Here is a 13,295-nt window from a genome sequence, read left to right as displayed (position 1 = left end):
TACCATTGAGTCATCAAGGAAGTCCATTATCTACAAACAGTTCTCCCAAATATCAGTAATTCAATGTGTGGGTTGTTTTTTTTTTTAAAAGGAAAAATGCAGTGAAATTAAAGCAAAACTACCATTCTGATACTTCTAGGTGCACCAGCAAAACAAATACCCGATAATACCAGCATTTTCATTATTGTGCCCACAAACAGTCTAGACTGATTGTCAGCGTCAAGGGCAACATCTAAAAGAAATAAACAAAAAGCCATCAATTCATGATAAAAAGAACTATCTAATGTTATGAGTGGGAAAAGAATAAGAAAAAGATATATATAAAAAAGAAATGGTCAGTTTTTCTTAAAGAACCAGACAGTAAAAAAAAAAAATTCAGGCCAGGTACCTGTATGATCTCTGTCACAACTACTCAACTAAGCCGCTGTAGCAGGAACACAGCCACAGAAAATACACAAGTGAATGGGCACGGCAGTGTTCCAAAGAAACATTACAACCAGGATGGCAGGGGAGTCTGGGGGAGAATGCATACATGTATATGTATGGATGAGTCCATTTACTGTCCCCTTGAAACTATTACAACATTGTTAATCGGCTATCAGTTCAGTTCAGTCGCTCAGTCGTGTCCGACTCTTTGCGACCCATGAACGCAGCACACCAGGCCTCCCTGTCCATCACCAACTCCCGGAGTTCACTCAGGCTCACGTCCATCAAGTCGGTGATGCCATCCAGCCTTCTCATCCTCTGTTGGCTATAGTCCAATACAAAACAAAAAGTTCAAAAAAAATTTCATATGCAAAAAGCAGGCCCACAGATCACAGAATCTCTAGTTTACACTGGGCACAATAACAAACCAAAAAAAAAAAAAAAAAAAAAAAACAACAACACAATTTAACGCAATTCAAAATATGTAATCATTAAAATTATTAAATGTTTGGTGAGTGCTTTACTTCCTTAGGGTGAAAGTTAGAGCAAAAGATCCTGCCCTGAACAAATATTAGTTTTAGCAACCATAAAACAACAGAAAAGCAGTAAGCAAAACAATAGGCCTTTAGCATGATTTAAAATAATAAACATGCAGAACTGTAACGGAAAAAATTAGCCTTTTTATCAAGTTTGATAAAAATCTAATGGTGACTGCATACTAATGTCCATTAAGATAAATAAACAGATTAAATGAGAGAATCTAAAACTCAAGAAGAAATACTGGGCACTGTCTTAGATTTTTCACATATGTAAGAAAAATGGCAAGTCCTACTAGTTTCCAAATTAGCTTTCCTCACCTGGAAAATGGAATGAATAAAGCCTTCAACTATGCAGAGTAAATGATTATAGAAAATGCACATTTAATACACAGCAAACAATGTCCTGTAATAGTTTTTATTATTTAATGCTAAATTGAAGTCTGTTGTTACCTCAGTGTTATTTTTAAATGAGCTTCTTAAAGCATATGTTAATGAAAAGGCACACAGGCCAATTATCTCAAGTCCATAAGAGAAGTTAGCATCCAATGATCAAGATCTTTGGTTGGTTCATCTACCATAATTGCACTAAACCTTATTTCTTGCTCACATTCCAAATTAAGAATTTTAGGACTTCCCTAGTGGTCCAGGGGTTAAGAATTCGCCTGCCAATGCAGGGAACACAGGTACAATCCCTGGTCTGGTAAGATTCCACATGCCATGAGGTCACAACCACTGAGCCTGTGCTCTAGAACCCATGCTCTGCAACAAGAGAAGCCACCACAATGAGCAGCCCGCACACTACAACCACAGAGTCCCCCACTCTGTGTAACTAGAGAAAGCTCACACACAGCAATGAAGACCCAGTGCAGCCAAGAAGAATTCATTAACAAATAAACTGAGGATTTTATAAAACAAAATTAACTACTTGAGAAAACCACAAGACAATATAAACTATCCAGGAATGGATTCTGTTCCCAACTGTGTCACTAACAGAGAAACTGAATAAGTCACTTCAAATGAACCTCTTAGGCTCACTTATAAATCAAAGAAAGTATGCTAGCAAGCCATGGTCTTCCAATCTAAAATAGTTATTACTGAATTGTAACTGTGCATCTCTAGATAGGGTGATGAATATGGGAATCAGTTCAGTCAGTTCAGTCGCTCAGTCATATCCGACACTCTTTGCGACCCCATGAATCACAACACGCCAGGCCTCCCTGTCCATCACCAACTCCCGGAGTTCACCCAAACGCATGTGCATTGAGTCGGTGATGCCATCCAGCCAACCTCATCCTCTGTCGTCCCCTTCCCCTCCTGTTCCCAATCCCTCCCAGCATCAGAGTCTTTTCCAATGAGTCAACTCTTCGCTTCAGGTGGCCAAAGTATTGGAGTTCCAGCCTCAGCATCAGTCCTTCCAATGAACACCCAGGACTGGTCTCCTTTAGGATGGACTGGTTAGATCTCCTTGTAGTCCAAGGGACTCTCAAGAGTCTTCTCCAACACCACAGTTGAAAAGCATCAATTCTTCGGCGCTCAGCTTTCTTCACAGTCCAATTCTCACATCCATACATGACCACAGGAAAAACCATAGCCTTCACTAGACGGACCTTTGTTGGCAAAGTAATGTGTCTGCTTTTGAATATGCTATCTAGGTTGGTCATAACTTTCCTTCCAAGGAGTAAGCGTCTTTTAATTTCATGGCTGCAGTCACCATCTGCAGTGATTTTGGAGCCCAGAAAAATAAAGTCTGACACTGTTTCCACTGTTCCCCCATCTATTGCCCATGAAGTGAGGGGACCAGATGCCATGATCTTAGTTTTCTGAATGTTGAGCTTTAAGCCAACTTTTTCACTCTCCTCTTTCACTTTCATCAAGAGGCTTTTTAGTTCCTGAAATCTATTAATAAAGGATTAAAAATATCTGTCAAAACTAAAGAAGCCTAACTAAGAAGCCTATCAGTTCAGTTAAGTTCAGTCACTCAGTCGTGTCTGACTCTATGGGAAGAGAGATATCCAAATACTACCAGAAAAGACTGAAGAGAAATCCCAACAATAATCTTGTGTTTTACACACATTTAATAGGCATATTATAGCCGTTCAAATGAAACAGGGAGACTCTGGCTGGCTTAAGATGAAAAAAAAATTTTTTTAAAAATTCAAATACTTAAGTGCCTAGAATAAAACAGCCTTGGTTAGTTTCTAAAAGTACTACTTCAATTAAAAAAAGATGAGCAGACCAAACTGCAATATCAAGGTATCAACCTCATTAAGAATATACTTTGTGTTACTATACGTTCAAGGTACTATGAGGACATGAAGTCAAATGAGATAACATTTTACCAAAGTTAAAAGTGATCAATGAATGAAAGGAATTTAAAAACAATCACATTTACAATAGCATCAAAAAGAATAATATACTTAGGAACAAACTTAACCAATGCAGCAAAACACTTGTATGCTGGAAATTACAAAACACTGCTGAAAGACAAAACAAAAGGAAAAGACATCCATCAAGTATTCATGAACTGGAAGATTTAATACCATTACACTGTCCATAATACCCGATGTGATCTACAGATTCAATACAATCCCTATCAAAATACCAATGGCATTTCTTTTTTTTTTTCTTGCAGAAATAGGAAAAAAAACTATTTAAAATTCTTATGGAATCTCAAAGGACCCTAAATAGCCAAAATAATGTTGAGAAAGAAAAACAAATTTGGAGACTCACACTTCTTGATTCCAAAACATATTACAAAGCAACAATATCAAAAGAGTACAGCACTAGCCTACAATTCCTAGAGGAAAACACATGGAAGAAGCTTTGTAATACTAGAACCTTCAAAACACTGGTCTTGGCAATGACTGCTTGGAGATTACACCATAAGGATAGGAAACAAAACCAAAAATAGACAAGTTGAATTGTATTAAAGCTTCTGTGCAACAAAAGAAACACCAAAAGTGTGACATAATACCTGCAAACTATATGGAGTAAATATGCAGAATATATAAAGAACTCCTTCAACAAAACCCAAGAAATTAGCAAAGGACTTGAAAAGACATTTCACCTTCTAAAGAAGACATAAAAGCAGCCAACAAGCATATGAAGAGGGTCTCAACATCACTAATACTAAGAAAATGTAAATCAAAACCACAATGAAAGACTGCCTCACACCGGTCGGAACGGCCATCATCAACAAGACAACAAATGCTGACAAGAATGTGAGAATTCAGACAACCTAATTTTCAACTAGATTTTTTTTTAAAAATCCTTTAGGATGCTGACCTTGGCCTTTGGTAGGATCTTTTTAACTACTATTGGCCTTTGCTAACAAAGCAATTACACCTGCAGCATAAACATTCTGAAATGCTTAAAGAGTATCTTCTTTCTCAAGTAGACAACTCATCTCTTCTTAAACAGTAAGTCAAAAAACTACAGAAGGAGATGGGTGTGGGACATAGCGACGATTTCTGTCCTTCAGACTGTAATTGGTAAGCTGCTTTCACAATGAGAAATCAGCACAGCTCCTGTCCAAATTATCAGAATCACAAATCCTGAATAACTAAAGGCCAAACTAATCAAGTTTTTGATAATATAACTTCATTTCAGAGAATCTGTAGAATCTTTTTCAAGAGACTGAGAACTAGGTTACTCTGATGAACTCCTGGTAACAATTATGAAAGGTTATGGTGAACACTGGATCAATAACCATTTGTGTGAGTACCCTTACCTTCATCAAAGTCAGCATCATCTTCAGTGTGCTGAGGGAAAGGAAAGCAGTTGGTAATCTCAAGTCGATCTTCTACAACAAGGCCCAAAAGCACTCCTTGAACCACCTCAGTTCCTTGCCCTTCTTCCTGGTAATGTTTGATAATCTTTAATACCACCTAAAAGAAAAAAAATAGAAGTTTAAATATCACTCTTATAGTTTACACTTCCTTTATTTCAAAGAAAAAATAAAACTATACTGATGAACCCACAGTTATATGACAGAACTAACCAAATTTCTTACAAACCATTTCCTTTACCCTTACATAAAAAAAAATCTTACATAGTCTAAAAGTACACCTGAAACTCTTGGAATCTGAAGATGTGTCAAAAATGTCCATGTAGGCTTCCCTGGTGGTTCACTGGTAAAGAATATGCCTGCCAATGCAGGAGACCGAGGTTCGATCCCTGATCCAGAAAGAGCCCACATGCCATGGAGCAACTAAGCTGGAGAGCCACAACTACTGAAGCCTGTGTGCCCTAAAGCCTGTACTCTGCAACAGAAGAAGCCACTGCAAAGAGAAGCTCCCATACCACAACTAGAGAGTAACCCCCACTCACCACAACTAGAGAAAAGTCCATGCAGCAACAAAGACCCAGCACAGCCAAAAATAAATTAAAAATAAGCAAATAAAATTATATTCTAAAAAAGTCCATGTAGAACACTAACAATCTTTAAGTCAAAGATGCGTAAAGGTCTGGCATCCAAGAATTCCTTCAGTTGAATCTAACATTACCACTTCAACCTGAGACTATTACAGAGAAAGTGACCCCGTTAACCTTTGTTAACAGCAATATCCTGCCACAAAAGATAAAAATATCAGTAAAACACAGAGATAAAGATATCAATTATCTGAATATCTAAATACAGAACCCTCTGACATACTCTCAACACCGCAAGACGATTCCTGGACAGAGCATCTCATTAATCAAGAGGAAGCAACAACAGGAACATGTATCCAAGAACTTGCTTGGTAACAGAGAACATAACGACAGCCCAGTCACCAGCACTACCTAATTTTTCTCAACAATAAGGATATACCAAATAACCTCTAATTGGAATAGCCAGCTCTTCTATTTACTCTCTCCTTTAGTATTCCCATTAAAATGAAGAGGTACACTGCATGACTGAATAGGCAATTAAAAGTTCACAGTAACAGTCATAATCAATAATAATTCCTACAACATGAGACTCTTAATATATTAATGGGCTTTGAACAGTGCTTGGCACATAGTATTATTAACAGTAGTAGTCTGTATTATTCAGTACAAGGACATGGCCTGAGACTAAAGAGCAATACAGTCTAAAATACAATGGCAAGCTATCAGAGGGAAAAATAAGTGTAATAACAAAATGGGAATTAGAGTTTTACTGATTAGTGTTTAATTTAAAACAAGTTATTTTTGATAGAAATAAATCATCAGTAACCAGTTAATAATACAGGTTACAATTATTGAACATCATGTACCAGGCAGTATTCTAATTATTATACCTGTATTATCAATCATGTAATCCTCATAACTACCTTAGGAGAAAGCACTATATTATACTCATTTTACAAATAAGAAAGCTGAAGCAAAGAAAAGTTGAGTAAATGGATAAAGATCACACATCCAGGAAATGGCAGAACCAAGATTTAAACTCCAAAGCTTATGGGCATATTTTAACAAGATGATTCTCATATCAGCAGCTTAATTATTAAAACCATGAGTTAGGAACAGACATGAAGCAAAGACTCTGTGATGAATGGATTCAGAAAGACTTTACACCAGTTTAAGATCCAGACTTTCTAAGAACAGCAAGCAGTCAGCAGGGAAGAGCTCAACACAGAAGGACACCAACTAGACTGGCAGACCTTCAACTCTGTGAAGTGGAGAACGCGCATAAGCCTTACACATTTCTGGATAAAAGACCTCTCCGTTTCTTGAAAGGCACAAAAACAGGCTCTAGGGGTCATGCAGGAAGAGGAAGAATGGTTTCCAGCTCTAGCATTTATTAGCTGTGACCTTGGGAAAACTATTTAATCTTCCCAAGTCCTAGATTTCTGACTTGCAAAATGGAACCGTTTCACAGCATTACTTAAGACTATTAAAAATGAGAAAAATGTACAGTAAAGATTTCACACAGGCTCTGCCCTGAAATAATGCTCAATAATCAGTATTATTGACTTTATCAATAAAAAGAAAACAACTGTTTAATTCCCATTCAACTTAACTCTACCAACAACCATTTTCACAATTAAAAAATAAAAGAAACATCGGTGACCAAGACGGGATAAACAAAACTGATAAAGAGTTATTACAAACACACCTATCAGCTTGCCCAGGTTACCTAGTTTCCTGGATACTGAACCCTATTAATGAACCACAGCTGAAATCAAAGTAAATGAGAGATGCTAGAAGATATCTGAGCTTAGTGTATATCTTTGCACCAACTGATTCCTAACAGCTGATTCCTACATGTGGGAAACAGAGTATTGATGACTAGGGCCCAGCACAGTTTCACCAAAAGCCAGACCAAAATAACCTTATTTCCCTTTATAAAGAAAATAGAAGTGAGAAAAAACAATTATTATCTTTAAAAACGAATTAGCATAGTTCAAAAATAGCTTATACTGAAACACCGTCTTACTTTAAACGAAGTAAACTGTGAAGGGGTTGGGAGCAACGTAATGGAACAGCACGGCAGCCTGGTATGCCTGCCCCAAGAATCAGTGCAATTTATACAGTATGCACAGAAGCGCAGTCCTCCAAGTAAGAGAAATTATTACCTCGCTCTTTTCTGCATCACTGACCTGCTACAGCCAGTTCTCTACAATGACCAAGAGAAAAGTTACCAGTAACAGTATTCACCTGAGTAATGGAAAAAGCAGTGGTTTAACTTCATTGGCTAAAGACAATCAACATGAATAAGTGTACCCCCTAAAAGACTAATTATAAGAGAGAAAGTTTAAAACCCTGTGATGAGAGCCAGTTCAATGAATTAACTCTCTCTACAGGCTGGGGACAATCACAAAGAGCACTGTCCAAACAGTGAGGCAGCAGAGGATGTGTCTTACTTTGAAAAGCAAAGTAAGGACCACAGGTGAGTTTCAGGAAAGAGGGTGTCCATTTTAAGGATGAATTCTCTCTAGCATTTCTGGGTGACCAAAACAGAAAGCCATAGGAAAGGCCTGGTGATCATTAAAATAATTTCCAATTCTAACATTTATGATCTTGCCAATTTAATAAAGTCAAATATAATAAAGCATTCAGAAAACAAAAAAGTTTTAACAAAACTAAGCAAACTCATTCTTCATTTTGACATTTTATAGCCTTCCTATTTCCCGCATACACATTAACATCTCAATTCTTTAGTTCAAAAAAAAGTAGTGGAATTGCATTACAAACTTCAGAGGACATTTAGATGTCAGAAGAAAATTCCTGAACAGAAGCAACCCACGGACACATAGGCTTCTGCTATTCTATACAAATAATGAAGAACTTACTGGATCTAGAAAAACATTCCATAGATTATCGGTATTTATGAGTAAGACAGAATCCATGTACTGCTCATGCTCTAGATACTAAAAATGTATTTGCTAAAGGAATGAATGGTAAATACCAGTCTATCACTTTTGTCAAAAGCACTCCACTAAGTGCCTCAAATGCAGTTACTCATTAAATCCTCACAATCACTCTATAGAGTCAGTAATATTATTGTCCCATTTTACAGAGGAGGAAACAGATAATCTGACACAGATTCATTAGAGCAGGGAGGTGAGATCTGACTTCCGACACCAAGGTATATTTAATTACTTCACAATAACTGAGTAACTTGAGGCTTCAAAAAGGTTTTTTGTAACAGGGCTGAAACAGAATGTGGTGGCAACAGCTCCAGAAGAAGTCTCCATAACAAAGTTGTAGAAACAGGGTTACTACATGGAGTAAAAAGTTCAGAGAAGGGTTTACAGGGACAGGCAGCAAAAAGACTGAGGGAATGGTGCTGGTGCTCACATTTTTTGTGCCCTAATCATGAGAAGTCTAATAGCATGAACAACTGCCACTGGTTGTGTCAATTCTTCCGTAACTAAGATAGAGAGGCTCAGCTCTGTACTTCAGCGGCACTGTCCTCACTAAGCCACAAGATGGGAATGTTCCACCACACAAGTCCTGTTCTAGTCCTGCTTACTGGCCTTTCATTTTCTCTCCCCCTATGCTTCTGTCCACAAAACAGTGCTGACAGACTTTTAATTAACCCTGCTTATTGATGTCATGCTCCCTATTCTTAAAAACAAGATACATGGGGAGTTTAATAGCTCTCCAAACAAAAGCACACTCCTCTATTTTGTTTATAAGTGTCACAAATGATCCCACATGCTCAGGAGCTCTATATCATTTGTTCCTAGCTTATCAAAATGACCAGGGGAGTTTTTTTTAATAAGTGAAGAGAGGTCTTTACTCTGGTGACATATTACAGCCATCAGTATCTTAAAAAATACAGATGCCTGAAACCCAATCTCTGAAAATCAGAGGTAATTAACCTGGCCTGGGGCTCCTTATCCTGTATTTTAGGGTTTGGGGGGATGTGGGATTTCTTTTTTGGGGGGGGGTGGTTTCTATTTTCATTTTCATATTCTCCAGGTGATTCTGACATTCTGCTGCTGCTGCTGCTAAGTCCCTTCAGTTGTGTCCGACTCTGTGCAACCCCAGAGACGGCAGCCCACCAGGCTCCCCCGTCCATGGGATTTGCCAGGCAAGAGTACTTGAGTGGGGTGCCATTGCCTTCTCCGCCTAACATCCTACTTCATTCTAGTTTTTAATGAGGTAGCATGGACCAGCCTTTGTCTCTGTTCTAACACCTCAGGTGACTGCAATGAACTCAAATGATTAAACCACAAGTCTCCTTCTTTAAGACTCCTTGTGTTGCTAAAAACTGGGTACACTGAGAAATACAGATCCAAGAATGAACCTTTTATTTACAAAAGCATAAAGAGAAACTTAAGCCCTAATTGGAAGGATCTCCACAGTAAAGAAATGAGAGAAAAGATAAAGTGAGCAGTTCAACGGAGAAGCATCCAAGTGCCCTATCAGAGTTAAGACTTATTCTTTATAGCTTGACCCCCTAATTTACGACTACTTATGAACTTGTGCCAGCCAGGTTACTTTATCCTTTTTATCAGTGGGTAAATGAAAAGTCTTCTATAAATTATGCCCTAAGGGGCAGAAACAAACTAACCAGCAGAATCTGAAATTACCAAATTCTTCTACACCTCCCTAACACTGACATACTCTGGGTCTAAATGCTTATAAATAACTTCCCTGATGTGACCTACACAATCAGTGTTGTTCTTGGAATAGGTCAGCAGTCTTTAGAACCATCTCCTAGCTTTCTGAAGTTTGTATCTTCTCAGAATGGGCAAATCTTAGTAAAGAATTCCAACTTGCAGGACAGTAAACAGATTTCCTGTCTGCTGAAAATACCTGAAAGGAATAAATTTTTTTTTCCTTACTATCATTTATTATTTCAGTATGGGCAATCTGAAAAAGCAAAACAGACTATGTGTAATCTACAATGAACAAAATACTATTTAAGTGTCTGGCATTAAAAAAAAAATGAAAACCTAACTTTGTCCAAAGGCTAAAAGCAATAAAGGATTTAACTTCCATAACAGAAAATATTTTTATTATAAAGTATTCTGTATTTATTATAAAATACAGAAAGTACTTTATAAGATAAAATATAAATAACAATCTAAAATATCCAAATAAATTATACTAGAAGTCAATCAACTTAAACTTTGAGTTAATTAATAAGCATGATGGGTAAAATCTTCCATCCTTCCTAGAAAGGAACATTTAACAGAATCTCTAACCAAAATCACATCAAAAACTTTCAGTTCCATATCAGGGAACAATTAAACCTGGCCAAAATAAAGATTATGCTTTCTGATGAACTGGAATAATTTTCTATCAAATATGATGTCTACAAAAACCAGTTACTATAGAAAAACTTGAAAGCCCTGCAGAGAATCACCAGAATTCTACAATTGTCATTTTCTTTCATTCATTCATAATCTGTTCACCCAGATACTTCAGTGATTTCCACAGGCCAGTTTTACCTCTGCCAGGCCCTATGAATATGAAACCAAATCAAATACATAAGGTCTTTACTTTCATGGGACTTTTAAGAACACCAGTTCTCAAATTTTTTGGTCAAAGGGCCCTTTTAACACTCAAAAATTATTGTGGACCTCAAAGAACTTTTACATTGATATTTCATACTGAAATTCAAACCAAAAAAATGTTCAAAATACTTTATTCACTTAAAAAAATGCATCAGACACTAACTTAAATTACATTTTCACACTTCTGTAAAACATTTACCTTATCAAAAAGAAATTTTAATCAGGATAAAAGAATGACATTGTTCATAGTTTTGTAAATTCTACTAATGTCTACTTTAATAAAAGACAACTGGATTTCTCATTCTGATTCTGCATTCAATCTCTTATATAACACATTATAATGGAGCGTCTGAAAACCTCCATTAGACATTCATGAAAGAATGAGAGTAAAAAAGATGAATAATGTTTACTTATTATTACAAAAATAGTTTAAACTTCAGAGAGTGCTGGGGGTTCACACTTTAAGAACCACTATTTTAAAATGAAAATTAAGAAAGTTAATGTGCTTATAGATTGTTTAAAGCACTAAGAAAAAGACAGAAATGTGCTGTTAAGCTGGGGCGATCTGGTAAAGGCCTCTCTCAGATGACACCTCCGCCGAGGGCTGATGAACAAGCACTCAGCCCTGTGAAGACCTGAGTGAAGAGAGTATGCGCTAACTATGATTTTAAATACTAGTTTAGCAAAAGAGACACAGATGTATAGAACAATCTTTTGGACTCTGTGGGAGAAGGCGATGGCGGGATGATATGGGAGAATGGCATTGAAACATGTAAATTATCACATGTGAAACGAATCGCCAGTCCAGGTTCGATGCATGATACAGGGTGCTCAGGGCTGGTGCACTGGGATGACTCAGAGGGATGGGAGGGGGAACAGAGGTGGGAGAGGGGTTCAGGATAGGGAACACATGTACACCCATGGCGGATTCACGTCAATGTACAGCAAAACCAATACAATATTGTAAAGTAAAATAAATAAATAAAACTGAGATTAAAAAAACTACTAGTTTCAAAGAATACTAATATTTGCTTTTCATAAAATATACAAGTTGTATTTTAAGGGTACAAAAGGGCCTAAAGATGGACGAACAGCAGGGCGGCAGGAACATACTCTCAGGCTTCTGCTAGAAGCACTGGTATACCAATAAGAAACCCAATCTGCTGGCAGACACAGATACTACTGCGTAGGTCAAAACTAATAATTTCACATCATTTTTGTTGATGAATTATGAGTCAATATATTAATAAAATCCTTTCAGAAAAGGTTTGCCATGACTTTTATAATCAGCAGTATTTCTAAGAGCAGTGTCAAGGTTATTTTACTTGGTAAATATATGTCTATGAAGTTACCACCCAAGATTCCTCTAATTAAAGTGGCAATTGAAGTTCAGAGTTAAGAAGCAATTTAAGAACTGTCTCTGGAACTTTCAGGTCTATGAAGTACCTCAACCTTCTCTATCCTGTGTGCAGATAGAAATGTTAAATAAACTGCGTTTCTGAAAAGCTTAACTAGCCAACCAAGCTAGAATAGAGAACTCACAAACCAGAGCATTAACTCTCTGAGTTAATACAGCAATATCCATAGGTACATCACACTTAGATACAATCCCCGAGAGCAAGGAGCTAGGTTGCAGCCCAGTCTCAGTCCTGGGTCAGGAAATGGGGTGTTGGCCTTGTTTGACTCAGAAAAGTGGAAACTGAGATCTTTCCAAAAAGCTAGAGCTCCCTAAAAATTGTTGGTGAAAAGGGAGAAAACAGTAATTGCGGTATCTTAATATTAAATATAAACTTACTATATAACCCAAATTCTGACTCCTAGAATTTACCCAAGAAAAATAAAAAATATTCACACAAAGATATGCTCACAAATGTTCACAGCAGTACTATTTGTAATAGCCAAAACCTGGGGGCAAACCAAAGGTCTACTAAACACAAATGGATAAACAACTGCAGTAGCATATCCATTCTGTGGAATCCTGCTGCTGCTAAGTCGCTTCAGTCGTGTCCAACTCTGTGCGATCCATAGACGGCAGCCCACCAGGCTCCGCCGTCCCTGGGATTCTCCAGGCAAAAACACTGGAGTGGGTTGCCATTTCCTTCTCCAATGCATGAAAGTGAAAAGTGAAAGTGAAGTCGCTCAGTCGTGTCTGACTCTAAGCGACCCCACGGACTGCAGCCTGCCAGGTTCCTCCGTCCATGGGATTTTCCAGGCAAGAGTACTGGGGTGGCGTGCCATTGCCTTCTCCACCAGTGGAATACTGCTGCTGCTGCTGCTGCTAAGTCGCTTCAGTTGTGTCCGACTCTTTGCGACCCCATGGTCTGCAGCCTACCAGGCTCCTCCGTCCATGGGATTTTCCAGGCAAGAGTACTGGAGTGGGGTGCCATTGCCTTCT

The 13,295-nt window shown here is 37.7% G+C and overlaps 1 protein-coding gene across 2 annotated transcripts in view; it reads right to left on the bottom strand.

Annotated features, from left to right (window-relative positions):
* Positions 1 to 13,295, bottom strand: part of EIF3H (eukaryotic translation initiation factor 3 subunit H) — a 98,298-nt gene that overhangs the window by 62,609 nt on the left and 22,394 nt on the right. Inside the window, exons 1-2 of one of the 2 annotated variants that reach the window (XM_055546375.1) lie at positions 5,017 to 5,178; positions 4,696 to 4,852 (exon numbers count right to left, since the gene is read on the bottom strand). In XM_055546375.1, the coding sequence (XP_055402350.1) occupies positions 4,696 to 4,852; positions 5,017 to 5,163 (304 nt within the window). In that variant the 5' untranslated portion in view covers positions 5,164 to 5,178. Of the gene's footprint in view, positions 1 to 4,695; positions 4,853 to 5,016; positions 5,179 to 13,295 lie in introns of those variants that run through there. The other variant, XM_055546376.1, reaches the window with a different exon arrangement.

The sequence above is a fragment of the Bubalus kerabau genome, chromosome 14 (assembly GCF_029407905.1).
Source record: "Bubalus kerabau isolate K-KA32 ecotype Philippines breed swamp buffalo chromosome 14, PCC_UOA_SB_1v2, whole genome shotgun sequence".
In the NCBI taxonomy this organism is placed as follows: Eukaryota; Metazoa; Chordata; class Mammalia; order Artiodactyla; family Bovidae; genus Bubalus; species Bubalus kerabau.
This window is presented reverse-complemented; position numbering and strand designations above follow the sequence as displayed.